The 15,762-nt window shown below is 37.9% G+C and overlaps 1 protein-coding gene across 5 annotated transcripts in view; it reads right to left on the bottom strand.

Moving 5' to 3' along the window:
• Positions 1-2,324: 2,324 nt before the first annotated feature.
• Positions 2,325-15,762, bottom strand: part of SMOC2 (SPARC related modular calcium binding 2) — a 149,371-nt gene continuing 135,933 nt past the window's right edge. For 3 of the 5 annotated variants that reach the window (XM_075748621.1, XM_075748625.1, XM_075748623.1), the window contains 4 exons: positions 10,549-10,651; positions 9,356-9,630; positions 6,795-6,838; positions 2,325-3,973 (listed from right to left, as the gene is read on the bottom strand). In XM_075748621.1, coding sequence (XP_075604736.1) covers positions 3,950-3,973; positions 6,795-6,838; positions 9,356-9,630; positions 10,549-10,651 — 446 coding nt within the window. In that variant the 3' untranslated portion in view covers positions 2,325-3,949. The remainder of the gene's footprint in view (positions 3,974-6,794; positions 6,839-9,355; positions 9,631-10,548; positions 10,652-15,762) is intronic. The other 2 variants (XM_075748622.1, XM_075748624.1) reach the window with 1 other exon arrangement.

Below are 15,762 nucleotides of genomic sequence, written 5' to 3'. Positions count from 1 at the left end.
AGGACAAAGTGTATGACAAAATAGGGAAGGTGATCATAGGAAAGGCAAAATATTGCATATATTTCTATTGCTAACCTAGATAAAAACCAGACTTCTCTCCCTGTCTCCCCCTCATTGGATGTTCTAGAGAAATGTGTTGTTCTGAATGCTTTCACCATGAGCTTTTGTTTAAAGAAAAAAAAATAACATGTATTATTTATGCCTTTTAAACAAAGGACATTTCACTTATAAAACTTGAACTGAAACAAATGGGACAAAGAGTACAGTTTGTATCAGTAATTTACTATAATAATTCTAATGTTTCAGACATCAATAAACTTAGTTGGTTGCTATTTAATGTCAAAGTAATTACTCCAAAATGACATCAATTTGCCATCCCAAAGAAAACAAAAGTAATAAACCTTTCACTTCCTGCATTAAAGACTCTTTCACACTAGTTTCTGTAACCTAGTAATATAATAGACTAGTGTAAATATTTAAAAGGGATGACTAAATTATCTTTGCCAGGTAAAATTTCTTAACCTCTATTAATCCATGTTTTCTTACTACTGTAAAACAAAAATATTAATTAAATCTATCAAGTCTTGGACACACTTAAATGTTTTTAATGATGTAATCTATATTTTTGTTTCTCCTTCCAACTTTCTAGGAATGCCTGCTTTCTCCATTGGTTTATGGCACTTAGAAGGGCAAAAGCCTGCTCCAAATGAGAATAGTGCAGTGTATTCTTTGATTTATATGTGGTGAGTATTTAGTTTGTCTTCTCCCTTCCTTACACTCATGACTTGATGCTTTTTTGCTCTTATTATCTGAAATGATATTAGCAAGAAAAATTGCTATTTTGAACAATCATCTAGGTCCCAGTTCTGCAAAATGAGTAGTATCTGAAAGTTAGGCATTTTGTTAGAAGACTGAGAATAAAGGGATTTTGGTAAAACTGGAACTATATGTAGTTGGCCTACTTCTAGGGCTCGGAACAAGATGAGAAAGTTATCCGAAGTGTTGACAAAACATGGAACATTTCTCACTGTGTGGCTTGTTGACTGATGGACATTGCAACAGGCTGGACAAATCATTGAACGCATACACATTTTTAAAACTTAATAGTCTTTTACTTACAACTTTATAAAAGCTCTAAATAAATCTGTTCAGCACTAGCTGGAACTAGAACAAATATTGGTCAATGAAAAGCAGAATACAAGTTGTGCTTTCAATAAGAACAGAATTAAAATTGAAACTAAATTGTTGCACATGGACAGGATAAAAACTAGAACTAATTAATTACTGTGGAACTAAATAAACACTGGTACTGCACTGTGAGCCTAAGGGCCTATCCACACGGATTCCTTTTTGGTATCACGGCCATGCTTGGTTACAACTAGAAGGACCAAGGTTTATCCAAATTTAACTATCCTGTGGATACAGGGGAGATACAGGAACCCAAGGTGAATTTAGCAGGCTTTCAAGTGTGTTCCAGTTAGGGATCTGGACTCTTAACTGGAACTATGGGAAATCGATAGTGCTTATAGCCAAGTGGTGTAATGGCTGGAAATTGAAATTAACCATAAATGTGACAACACAGAAATATGTACAAAGATTAAATACCTTGTGTTTCAGTCATTGTGGAATCATTAAATGCTTCTATGTTGCTGAAGTCTTTGGATACCTAAGGGAATGCCTATAGCATTTATTTGCGTTTTGATAAGCGTTTATGGCTACTCATTACATAATCAATTGGCTAGTCCAAATTTGCCTCCCCACACGTCCTCCCAGTTTAAATGGGCTGCCATTTCAAAGCATGGACATGGCAAAATATTTGATTGCCTACATTTACATTGTCTCCAAAGGTCGTAGTGATGGAAGTAGATGCTTGTTACAAAATGCTGCTATTAACCATACTGTGCCCACCTAACCAGGTGCTGAGTATTCTCAGGGTTTGCCTCTCTCCTGTCGCTGGTTCCAGTCAGGTTGAAAGTTCCGCAGCAGCTCATGCTCATGCTGAGGGCAAAAGGTGTGATGTCTCTCTATGCTACATTGCACGTTCCTGAGAAGAGGCAAGAGACCAAGCTGAAGCTATATGGAGATAGTAGCAACAAAGGATCTACCCTCCAAATCACTATTTTGAGAAAGCAATGGTACGAATAAGGCATGAACAACCTTAGAGAATTCAATACAGGCGCAAGGGAAGAAAAGAAGATGGACACAATGTGAGGTCATGAGGTTTCTTGTAAACTCAGCACAGTGGTGAAGTCTGTGCGTACCACTGTGTGTACCTGCTTCCAAACATGGCTATCTGTGTTGCAGAAGAAAAAACACCGCCATAGTTTGATAACATACTGATCTTTAATCTATAAAGAAGATTAAATTCAAAGTTTAACAGTATAAAAGGATAACAAATACTCTTTAAAACAAAAATACAAGATAACACACAATTGCATCTTGGTTCCTCCTGCTGCCAAAGCTGAGAGTACACAATTTCTGGGGTACAATTCCACTGCATACAGTGTTTCCTATCACTTCAGCATATGTTTAACTTGAAATGAAACATTTTTATTTGCAAAAAAGCTTTTTCAGGTACAAGCTCAAGCCAGGGTGCTATTACGATTAGCTAGTCACATGTCAGATCCCACACGTAATTTAAACAAACCAGAATGAAATCACTGCTTGTTGCAACATTCTTGCCCTTTCATGTCAGCTCCTAGATGCCAGCAGTCCATCTACCACTGCGTCGATCAACCCAGCTGCTTGTAACTCACAGTCGTTCAAGAGCTGAACCTTTTTTTACTTGGGTCCCCTGCTCTAAATTCACGTCCGCAAGTTCTTATTCCCCTCAGGCACACACACAAAAAAGCACTGAGGGGAAAAATGACAGAGAAGGTATGAAAACTTGTGATAACTTCTTTCAGATAGCAAAGAAAAAGCCTCAGGCAGGGGCGATGTGAGTAGCCCCTCCTGATGGCAACTGTTCATAATTTGTTCAGCTTTACCTCTAGTGGGCCCTGAGGCAAACTGAAGAGTTGATGGGGGCAGCCAGGTGTAGGGGAAGAAAAGGCTGAACAATCTGTTTGGCCTTCCCTGTCTCTTTATAGTTAGATTTACAATTCTGACCCACATAAACTCTGCTCTTGCTTTGCACTGGCCAGAGAAACATGCTTTTAGGCTCAGGCTGAACCAGACTGCAGTGACATTACAATCCAACTTACTCCTTGTTGGTTTGCTGTATTAATAAACCAAGTGAAAGCAAACAGGGGGAAAAATCCTATCAAAACTTATAATGGAAGGCACCTCAAAAATGGATAAAAGGATACATTTTTCTGCAAGTTTCCCAACTGTAGAATAACTGTTTTGAATCCACTAGTGGTTGCATTCTCCTTGCATGATCTTTGGAAAGCATAATAATAACAATAAACCCAAAATGAAATAAAATATTGCCACCGATGAAAAATCTGTTCACTTAAAAACTGCAAAACCAAGTAAACAGCAATTTACACACTTCCCTCAGTCCTGCAGACCTGAAACATCCAATGCTGCTTGGACAAAATTGAGAATACAGCAGACTTTTCAGCATAACTCTACTTAAATGACAGTATTGATTAAACAAAAACAAGACATACTATTGAAACCAAAATACATAGAATCAGGTTTCTATGCTACTATTTGCCAAAAGGCTATTTTAAAAAAAAAATGGTTTAAATGCAAACTTTTACATCTCCAACACGTTTTACATATTTCAGACAACAAAAGAATACACATACATTGTATGTGATAATTTTTCAAAACTAGCCATTACATTTTCACAGATTAAAAAAAGTCTGTTTAAATATTTCATTTCTACAAAGTGAATTTACATTTTTAAGTACAAAGTGCAAATACTACAGTTGTTTTTATTGCCTTTTGGTGAGGAAATCTCCCACATGTCAAAGAGATCTGCCTGGGATCAGTAAGCTGTTCACCCTTGCTTCTTAGAAACTTGCTGAAAGAAAGGAAGTTGGAAAAATTTGCATTATTAGTGATGTTTTCAAGTAATCAAGTATAAGCATTCATCTCTATTTTTCAACAGCGTCCATATGCCACTATCGGAAGAAGAGTTCTTCACAAATATATATGGGCAATAAAAAAAATCCCTGCCCTGTAGTCTTTCATAGCATACATGAACGAGAGTATAAGCAACATCTTTACTATTTCTTACCCATGGCCTCTTTAAATCTATACCCGTCAAACACAGTTTTAGCAACTGCCTGGGCAAGTCCCTGGTGCAATATACCTTTCTATGCCATGTGATGTATAAGGAATGGGCTGCTGGCCAAAGTCTTATGAACAATCTATAGTTTCCTTGTAAACTTTTTCTAGGCCGCAAAAGAGCCCCTGGGTCTCACTGACTATGTGTGTGCATGTATGTGTGTGTTTGTTGGACAGGGTGGAGCTGAGCAAGGGAACTATACCTGGCCACTACCCCAGTTCTGTCAGATCCATCATGTATTTGACCTCTTTTAGAGCAACCACAACTGAGACTCAGTTAGCATATATGTACCTATATCTGCTTTCTTTCAGTAAGCTTGTATGTGCATGCACACATACAGATGTGCACATGCGTAAAAAAAAATTTATTCAAGAATACATGCCTAAGCATATATATACAACTGAACTGCTGCAATAAACTAGTAGAAAATGAGCTCTTGAGTGCCCGTCTCCTGAGAGGTGCAAATCGCTCCTTCTTAGATGGGTGGTTTCCTTTGGCCGCTCCTACCCAGCCCAGTTGCTTTTCAATAACTTCCTTTCCAGTGAAAACTTTTGTGATGAAAGCCATCTTCTGCACTTGCAGCCTTATATTGTTTGAGTATGAAACTGCCAACAGATGGTTTGCTGAGCCAGCCTTAATTCAAGGCTATCATTTGTCAGCAACAGCTTTTAAAACAATTGGTGCTGAGTCAGCAAAATTATTGGACAAAATTAAAAAACATAGATGCTCTAGGAGACTTTTATTACAGATTCTGCAAGTCAGGATCAGATTACAAGAAAGGGGAGAGGGATTGTCATGCTTCAAGTGTAATGCACGTGTGCCAGTAATTGCCATTATATAATTAAAATAACCCCTTTGAATGTTTTTGCGTTCCGACTGGATAATTGTTTTCAGGCTGCCTTGTTTAAAGCCTAAGTGATTTGTGAGGGGAACTTGAAAAGACCACAAACTTTTGTTTAAACAAACAGAAACTTATCACATCCCTCTAGCTGTGAGAATATTTTATATTCTATCAAAGGTATGTAGGAGGTCTCTGGTAGAACCCACAACCAATGTTGAGCTTGCCTTAGGAAGTGTGAACCTAACATCAAACAAATCAGAGATAAAGCAAGTAACAAATTGACTAGCAACAATGAGAGGAAGATTTCTCTTGGCTTGTGGGGAAGTTCACCCTGGGTTCAGTTTTTAACAAATTGATTTAGCTTTCTGACAGATGGGAAGACATTAACCACAACTATAGGTTTGAGATATTTTTAGCCAAATTCTTATTTTCCCAGCTGCAGGGTTACCTGATCTGGTCCTTTAATATTTTTATATGAATATTTTTAAAAACAATTCATCCTTTACTGATGCTTTTTTGGGCATGAATAATTTAATTCCTCTAATACAAAAGTGAGGCAAGAATGGTATGATGATTCTGTTACTAGACCATTCAAATAACTGGCAGATTCACAAGTCCTTCTTCAGACCCATGCAAAAGTGCTAGGAAGTTGTGCCCATGTTGTCCAGAAAAATGAATCTTTAGGATTAATGATTACAAAAACAGACAGAAATGAGAAACCCTTTTTTAGCCTTTTTCCTGAGCTTCCACTTTAGTCCCTCCTTTTCAATGTGTACCTTTCCTTGATTTAAAAATTCTGCTTTTGTGCCTTTTGTAGCTCTGAATGCCTCGAATAGCCAAAACTCCATGAATGACATACACTGGTGTTATTCTGAGAAACACAATCAAGTCTTTGCAGAAAACTGATGCAAAAACAAATCACGGATTATGTTGTCAGGACGCTTGACATTTTATTTGCTACAATCATTCTGCAGACATAACCAATTTTAGTTTTAACATGCATCAGCAGACTGATGCAAATCCTAGTTCTCCAGCATCACTTTGCTCAGCCAGCAAAGGCATTTTAAGTGACAGTTCCTTTCTCTACACTAAGATTTTAAAAGGTGTTTAAAGCCACCATACAATAATTCAGTGGGGTTTGTGAAATGTTTAGATTTTCATAGGGCATGGGAAATGCATGGCTTTGTTCACAAAGAGTAATTTCAATCAATGTAAGTTTATGTCTATATCGTGACACACAGGAAAGTTAACGGAATTCAGTTAAAGCAAAAGGTAAATGAAGATAAAGCTGTGCGCATTTAAAAGTGTATGGGAATGCTGTCACTCAGGAATGCAGAAGACTCATATGAGGGCTCAGTTACACTCATCTAATTATCACTAACCTATATGCCAATTTACACTTTACTAGGAACATCCATATGCAGGCCTAATCCACTTTGCGTTTCTGCATATTCACTCTGCACCTGCAGTTGACTGATTCAGCTTTCCCTAAGGAAACAGAACTAAGTATAATAAGTATAATATTAGAATAAGCTCTAATCTAAATAGGACTTAAGTCAAAATTTGTTAATTGTGATACTGATCTACATTTTCCTGGCAGGTCTGTAGAATGGCAAATGAATGCGGTTCGAAGCTGCAATGATATCTGCTAAAACCCAAAGAAGTTCAGCTGGGCAAGGCAGGAATGGAGATCTTGCTCTCCTTAGTACTCACCTGCCTGCTGGATGAAGTGCTCTCAGTGTTGGTTTTAGGGGCCGCTAAAGGAGAGAAAAGAAAACATTATAAATATGGTTTGCAAGTTATATGTAGCATCATCAAGAACTGAAGCCCTCCTTCTGAAAGGGTATTTTTTAGAGCAGGGCAACTGCACAGCTTTCAATAAATGAGATAAAATATTTCAGATCTTTCATCGAAATATCCGCTTTTTTCTTTTCACAATATAGGTGTTGCTTCTTTCATGGAGTTATATAAAAGTTGAATGACAACATTTCATGCCAGTTAATATGTGACATTTGCTTAGGACAGATTGCATCTAGTCAACATCGAGCATTTCTAACTTATTAAATCTTTAGTAGTAACTATAGCCTATTATTCCTTGCGGGAAAGAAGCATGGAGAAGCAGACCATGTGGAAAGCATTCACTTTGCTGAAAGATATTGCACAGGAATAGCTCTATGAGCCAAAGACACTGTTCATGTTTAGTCTGTAAAACAATGAGATTATCACTGGTTTTTAAGTTTATTAGTGGCAAAGTCCAAGACAGCGCTCTAAATGGGGAAAAAAAAAAAAACCCTGCTACCCAGCTGGTTCATTCAACTTTACAAGTAAACTTGGGAGGCTAGGAAGGAAGTCGCTCTCTTGGTTTTCCATGTCAGTTTGCTAGTCAATCAAGCTGTACTGGGACAAAGGGGAACAAAACTGGACCTTGAAAAATACTGCAGCAACTAGTATTCCCCTGCAAAACTATGTTTTGCAGCTCTCTGACTTTTATATTGCTTCAAATGGTTCTCACAAGACACCTGGGACTCACGCAGAATGATACAGAGCCACCTCCTTATCTCAGCTCTCACACCTCAGGTGACAGGGTCTCACCTATTCCTAGAAATATAACTCTACCTGTAGTGAAGTGGCGATTGATTTCTTTTGTGCAAGTGAAAGGATTACCAGAAAAGAAATTTTAATTATCAAGCAGGAGAAACAAAACAGAAGTAATTTTTTGTCTTGTCTTTGCATGTATTTCTAGGAAAGCAACAAACTATCTGGTTTAGAATTTTTTTTCAACTGGATGCCATTAGTTTTTCAATGCAAAAGTTCTGAGACACTTTTTCCTTCCAAAAATGAATGTTTGCATTATTGACTATGTTTTTTTGGAGAAGCTCTGTTAAAAATCTCCAGTTATGGTGAACGTAATTTTTACTTTAGCTAAATCTGTGTGTGGTCTTCATATAATTTCATGCATCTTACAACTTTCTTTTCCAAAACAGAAAGTTTATGTTAATCTTTGGGTTTTCTTCACTGGAGTGGGCACAGGAAACACTGGTTTTTGCTTTGAATCTTGCTATAGCTTTTCTTTATGTCCTGGGGCAATGATTTTAGACTCAAATTTCATCTACAATAATAGACCAAGGAGTGCCAGCTGTAGCAGGACAGAAGTATCTTGAAATGGAGGATAACATATGAAGTGACCATAATGGCCTGCACTTTAAAACACTAGTCTGCCAAATAGTGTATATGAAAAAGAAGATGTTACATTTCAGTTTCCACATTTATAGCATAAAGATAACAAGTCATCCATCTTCATTCATTTTTTTACCTCCATCACCTAAGTGAAAATTGCAAGGTATTATTATTAGGTCCACAAAAATCACAGAAAAAAAAATCCTGGATTTGATATATTTGTTTTAAGAGATCTGTTTCTGTGAGCCATAGACAATTTACTCTCTTAGTAGAATGTAGACTGATTTCATCTTTTTGCAGTATTCCCTTTCTAGACTTGAATATAACCAATTTTGTGGAAACCATTTTATTTCTGACTGCATTTCCCACTTGACTTGCTTTTCATTTCCCATGACACCTTTATTTTACTGCCCTGGCTTCATTTTAAGGTCCAAGACAAACAAAACAATTTGCCTATATTCATGTTCTATAACTTCTTACAGTATGGGGATCTACTGTTGTTGTTTACAACTTCTTTTTTCTTTTTTTTCAAGTCTTCCTCATTTTCAGGAATCATGTGATTGAACTCTGCAGGGACCATTATACACTGTACTTAGTTGTTCCCCTTTCTACCAGTTTGGCAGCAAGGTAAAGTAGCAGTGTACCAGCAGTTGTTCCACCTGTTTGGCAGATGACCACATTCCTCTCTGTATCTCTAAACCACATTTGAGAAATGAGAAGCCATTAGAAAGTTCAACAATGTGCTTCCTTCCCAGCAGGAATCCAAAAAGCACAGGTGTGATACTTCTACTCATTCAGGACATAGTACTGTAATAACATTAAACTGGCTTTTTGATGACTGTTAATGTTATCGTATCTTAGGTTTCCTACTGTAATATATTTAATGGTCAGAATCAACGGGAAGTTTTTGATTCTGTCGGAGCAAAGTGATGATTTGCCTACACAGAAGCAGCTTTCCTGCCACCTGCCCTAAGCGACAGCTGCATTAGCTACAGACAGGTGTATTCTTTTATTTTGAATACTTCTGGCATATACAAACACCAGACTTCATCAGCTTTGACGAATCTAGTGAAAATATAGTTAGAAAAGGCTCTTACTATGGCGTTTCTTTGTTTCTGCTTTACCTTCTTCTTTTGTTACTCCCAAGCAGCCCATTAATTCTTGAACTGACAAGGACTTATCATTGTTCACATCACAGTATTCCACAAACTTCTTCACACATTTTTTCGGTTTTGATTTCTTTCTTAGGAATCTCTTAAATGGCTTGATTTCTTTCTTGCCAATGTCACCACTGGAATTTTTATCTAGCTGTTTGAAATACCAATGGACCACTCTCTCTTCCAGAGTATGATTTGGATCAGGCTCTGACACCCTGAAACATAAAACAAGAGTTTAGTCTTAATTCTGATACATAAACCTCAGTTTATACCTTTATTTCAGAATAATTAAATCACTATCAGATGCTTTGTTACATAAACCTCCCTGCTTTTGGCCACTAGCTTCTTGCAGTGAATCCCTCGTTTTTCACTTTGGCCAACTGTATCCTAAATTTTACACTAAGGGCTGGAATCTGCTCTTAGTTAACTCTCTGAAACTGTGTTGAGGTCAGCACCGTACTCAGAAAACAGTGCTTTCCCCTTTCATTTCCTGAAACAGAGAAAAATGGAGAGAGAAACAAAAGAGAAAAAGACAGTTTCATAGATGGCAGACACATTAAAACATGTAATAAACCCAACTAAAGTAGATTAACAGTCAGCATCGCCAAATACCTAGGCTCCAATTACAACCCATGATGGACACTCTTAGAGATAAAACACCTAAATGTGTTGAATTACAGAGTAAATTATGACAATAAATGCCACCTCCTCTTCAGATGATAAGCACCTGACCCACAGACACCCAAAGTTTCACAGCACTTACGCATTTTTAATTCTACCTGTGACTGTTGATAGCATTGGTTTGTTTTACAAGCAAGTAGGCAAAATATGAATCAGGAAGGTAGCACACATTCATCAAGTAAAGCCTGAGATGAGAACAAAGACTCGGACACGGTTGCACCAGCAGCTACAGATAAACTCTAAGATGTGCTGCTGCTGAGAATTTATCAAGTGCATCTCTGTTTAGTGGACATAGAACACAGTGGCAACTTTGAAGTAAACTCTCCTAGACAGGTTCTTGGAAATTTACCCTTTGTGAAGGCAGAAGAAGAATTACTTCTCAAAGCCCTCAATAATTTGTTCATCACTGCCAGAATCCTTTTAAAGACACACAAAAAGGATCTGAAACCCACCGGCTAGAAGACAATGATGGATCAGAGACTGCATGCACCATATCCGTGGACAATGCATCCAAAACACTAGTCAGGAACTCATTCTTCTTGGCCCCAGGACAACCTAGAAAACCAGATTTTTTTTCTTTTCTTGTTTTCTCTTTTTACAACATTTAAATTCCAATGATAGTTCAAACTTATAGATAGATGTGACTTCCTCTACACAAATTTCCATAAATTGTGGACAAGTTCATAATTCAAGACAAGCATCTAAATTCAGGTACATATCTGTAACATAGAGCAGAAATAGAAAAAACATCCTTTTGAACTTAAACAAGTGGGCATCTGCTTTGCATACCTTGGGTCCCTTTCTTTCAAATTTGGCATTATTTTTCCTTCTTTAAGACATTTTTTCCATGGGTGTCACATTTTGAAAAGAACAGCTTTGAAACAACAGAAGTTGTACAACAACAGTTGTACATGACACAGACCCTTTGAAACACAGACTAGAAGCCCATAGCACAGCACTTCTTTCAGATTTCCACTTTTGCTCCTCTGAACTACCATTGACTTGACAACACACATTCTCTTAGTGCATTGGTTTTCCTCTCTGTAAAATGGCAGTCAACACCTTGCCTCTTTCACTTTTTTCTTGGACAGAGGTTAACTCCCACTATACAGCACCTAGCCCAACTGGATGCTGTTAATTGGTACATTGGTTCATACCGTGGGATCCTATAGTGATGCTAGATCATCCTCATAATTACATTCCCTATGCCACAAAGTTCTTCTCTGAAAGAAACTGACAGCAAATTTCAGACACATAATATGTCAGATAAATATATACTGAAAGATCCACTCTTAGAGCAGTGCAGCTGGAGCAGATAAATCCTTCTGACAAGTGCATGGATGTTGACACATGGAGGTTTGCTTATACAACACACCTGCTTCCTCTCCTCCTCTCTTCCCTAGTGCCCTGAGCCAAACACCAGGTCTTCCCCTTGCGCTGTAATAGCTGAGTTAAACTCTGGGATGATCCACGAGCAGTGACATAGGGATGACAAGGTTGAGGCATGAGTCCATGACAGGACTTTCACAGATGATTCTTTGCTGAAGGACTGCTTGCCCACAGTTCTGTTCTTAAGTGAAAAAGGGAAACACTTTGAAGTGTTGTGGAAAGGGAAGATTAGTCAATCAGTAAGGATTTGTTACTTCATTACACTTCTCGGTGACCTCTGGAGCAGGCAGTAGGATTATCTGATCCTGAAAAGCCTCATCTTGCCCAGTGAATTATTTTTTAATACATCCCATGTCGATTCAAGGAAATGAACCAGTGTTATATTAGCCCTTAGCTGTGTAGCAGTAAGAATAGCTCAGCTATTATGTATAGCAGCACCCACTACATATTATTGTCTAACACATTCATGTAGTTATGAGTTCCCTGTCTCATGTGTTTGCCTTCAGCACCAGGGACATTTTATTCCAGTAATTGTAAAAGGCCTATAACAGGAATTCACTGAAGCAAGTTTCACTGCACTGAAAGTACACATCTGAAACCATTTGTCACTCTCCTAGATATGTTCCTCTTCCTTTAGCCTTTAACCAGTTGTTTTCTCCCCGTTACAACTGGGAAAAAAGAAAACAAAAACAAAACCAAAAACAAAACAAAAAACCCAACAGCTATGACTATAATCCTGTCTGAGTTCAGCAAGACGAGCACTTGAGCTTTCTCTGAAAGGCACAGAAATAAGAAGGGTGGCAAGAGATTAACAGGGAGGGACAGAGGACTATACCAACAGGTTGTTGGCAGCATTCAGAGCGTATTCAAAGGTATGTTCTCTAGAGCAAAGAGCTTGCTGGTAAGTAAGGCTCAGACACTGCAACCGTGTAAGTAAATCGTGCATTGTGATTTAAATGAAGCCATGTAACTTTGCAAGTCACAAAAGCACGCCTGCCCAGAGAGGAGCAGGCAGAGCCCAAGCAGTTCCCACGCGGAAGGCACATCCAGCCGTGTCAGCATGGTGACCAGCCTGAATCAAGCAACTCGGCCTCTGAGCAACCTACTGAGTTCAGCACTACACCTCACTAGCACGGATACTTGGCCTGTGGACCAGAGCTGGTTCTCTTCACAGGACAGGCAAAAAGAGTTCTGACCGAGGCTCTCCATGTAGACCTATCTTGAATGTTACAAGCTTCATCCATTTTGTGCTGGGGTTGTGTTACTGTCATCAGGCAGAAGCCTGAATCCTTCTCCAAACTTGAGCTGTGAATTGATACTGGGCTCGTGGAAAATGCAGACAATACTATTTCAGTGTATAACAATGCAGCACAATATGGAGACAAGACAATTTGACTTTTTTTCTTTCTCTGTGCCTTTTTGGATAGATTAAAATGTTGACATTGATTTAGGAGCTCCACCTGAATTTTTCACGTTAGTTATGAGTATATTCCTGAAACATCTAGAAAAAACAAAAATGTGTGCTTTAGGTAGTTTCCGTTGCTGTCCAGGGAGCTGCTGAGTGTACATACGCTACAGATGTAGAGATCGAAATCATGACTTAGCTTGCTATGTATGAGAAACGGCCAGGTAGGAGAATGTATCAACTTCTAAATTCACAAGAAATCACCGGGAAAAAATTCCATACTTTAAAGCCTGTCTCCGATAATTTTCCCTAAGATTAAGAAAGGTTTCTAAATGTGTATTGCATAAAGTTGCAATAGCACCTGACAGCAATAGAAATCTCATAGAAAAGAAATCTTGCTGTTAAAACAAACACAATTGGTTGCTGTGAAACATTCTAAATTATAACTCTACTACTTAAAGTAAAATGACACCCCACAAAATCCTCACCAGTTAAATACAGAGAAAATATTCAGTTTCTCCCAATTATATTTTTTGCTGATGTGTGGGCAATCACACAGCAATTTACCTCACAGTGAAATCTCTGTTCTTTGCAGGTGTTATTAACTCAGAATAATTCTCAGGAGGCTTCACGCTGAGCTTTAATTTTCAACAAACTTGTGGATGAAATGGCAAGACTGGGGGAGCTTTAGCTTGATTGTAATGAATAATTCACTCTCACTGGACTGAATACAGAAAGGGAAAGACTAGTCTCTTATGGGAGCTTTATGCTTCTCACTAAGGTTTATGTGCTTCAGTTTCTTCTTCTGCAGCTGCTTGTCCTGTGTGGATTTGACAGCTTACATAAATAATAATTGGTTGCTAAAAGGTTGAATTTGAAACCACATGGAGTTAATCTACAGGTTCAGAGATGTAACACAGAGTTGAGTGTTTGCTTTAAGGATAGTTTTACCCAGAGTAGACCTTAGAGCAACAAATACATACCACAAATGACGGGAATATACAAACACCTCATTTCAGCTATAATATAAATGTAATCAAAGAATCATCATTATACACTATACATCTCATATGTACACGTGTGTCTCTATAAATATATCTACCTTTAGTACTGAGGGTGGATTTTCGGAGTTAAATGTGTGAGGCAGTTGTCTCTAAACCTTTTAAAATATGCACCCGAGTGCCTTGGAGCTCCCTGCTTGGTTGATAACAATCTACTACTGTCAATCTTGGAAGATTATCTTTTACAGCACATGTGAAGTCATGGTTAGAAAAGTATTTTGTTGATTTCTGTAAAAATGTGAATACAATAGATAAGATTAATCACTTTAAAAGGGAGTTTACATTAATCTTCCTGCAAGAGAGGAAACTGTCTTGAGTCAGTCACTCAAGTAATTGAAGGAATGACAACTTCCAATTAGCAAATCTAAAGCTTCTTTTTTATTCCCTACTTGTTAATATGAACATCAGGCTTAGCAGTGCACTCAAATACAATGACCACTGGAATACTTCTGAAGATTATAAATAAGTTTTTATCTGCTAAAAATCAGAATGATCACAACTATTCATGTTTCTTTTGCAGTTTTGACTGCACTGAAACATAGTGGTGTACAGGAGAAAAGAATTTAGCAGTTTGTCAGTGCTACTGGTTATGCTGGGAGAGCAGACAATACAAGGAAAATATTTTTTCTTGGACTTTTATTCTATACATACATATAACTACAGTTCATGAGTTTATTTCTGTTGATCCATATAAATCACAAATTTGTGTTTGTCTAGATATGCTGAGATGCCTCCTCATTTTTTGGAGGTCTCTCCTGAGCTCTCCCTGAGTCCCATTCCAGCAAAAAAGCCCTTCAAAAGATGAGCCTGCGAACTGAAATTTGTAACTGTGCTGCAGACTAAAAATCATGGCCTCAACAGAGTCATAGGTTTTACAGCTCATTGCAGTTTCTCCCTCACTGCACCTCCTGGTAACCTCTCACAAACAGTAATTATCTACCTCTTCTTCTCTGTCCTAGAGGGGTTGAGGAAATTATGATCTCTCCTTGTTAACATCCCTCACACTTTTTTTGCTTTTCTTTTTTCTTTCAAATATTCTTACCAATTAAAAGAACTGAGTTAAACTCAGAGCCAAATTCTCTTTTATCTGTGCTTACCCAAATTTCAGAAATAATAAAGTAGAATAGAACAGATGTTAGCTGGAGGGGAGCTACAGATCCCTTGCTTTGTAGCCCCAGATCTCTATGTCTTACAGGCAAGAAGTATTATTTCTGGAGAAGGGCAGGAAGCAGATTTCAGTTCTCCACATATATTTAACTTTATTTTTCCTACTATTTTAAAATGATCTTTCTGTTCTAATTTCATGGGGGCGGGGAACAAAAGAGTTAACAAAGGACGCTTTTCCAAGGCCCTACCCTTCAATCCCAGGCATTCATATCATACCAAAGTGCATTGAGTGGGATTTGTTGAATTTGAGCCTGCTGAAATGAAGTGTCTCACCCATAACAGTTATTTAAGCTCAGTATAAAGGAACACATTCAGAAGGCATTCATCCCAACTACCTTAGACTTTTTCTTAGAATAGGATAGGATGTCCCTTAAAATGTATCTCTTCCTCCCCGTTAACTACTGGGAAAGCCCAGACAGCTAACTTATACTTCCCGGTGGTGTAAAACTGCTTGTGATGAATTCTGTAAGTATCTGGTTTGTAAGTTCATTTAGGCTCAAACTGGGTAAATGTGGTGGAAGGAGGAGATAATGTTCATAGCAGAAACACATACAATCCCATAAACAGTTTTTGCAGGCAACTGAGTGACAAAGTTAGGCTAGGGCACTTGTTGATAGGAAAAGCAGTTCATTGTATTTATTTCA

The sequence above is a fragment of the Balearica regulorum genome, chromosome 3 (assembly GCF_011004875.1).
Source record: "Balearica regulorum gibbericeps isolate bBalReg1 chromosome 3, bBalReg1.pri, whole genome shotgun sequence".
In the NCBI taxonomy this organism is placed as follows: domain Eukaryota; kingdom Metazoa; phylum Chordata; class Aves; order Gruiformes; family Gruidae; genus Balearica; species Balearica regulorum.
Note: the sequence above shows the minus strand (reverse complement) of the source record. Positions and strands in the feature narration are given on the sequence as shown.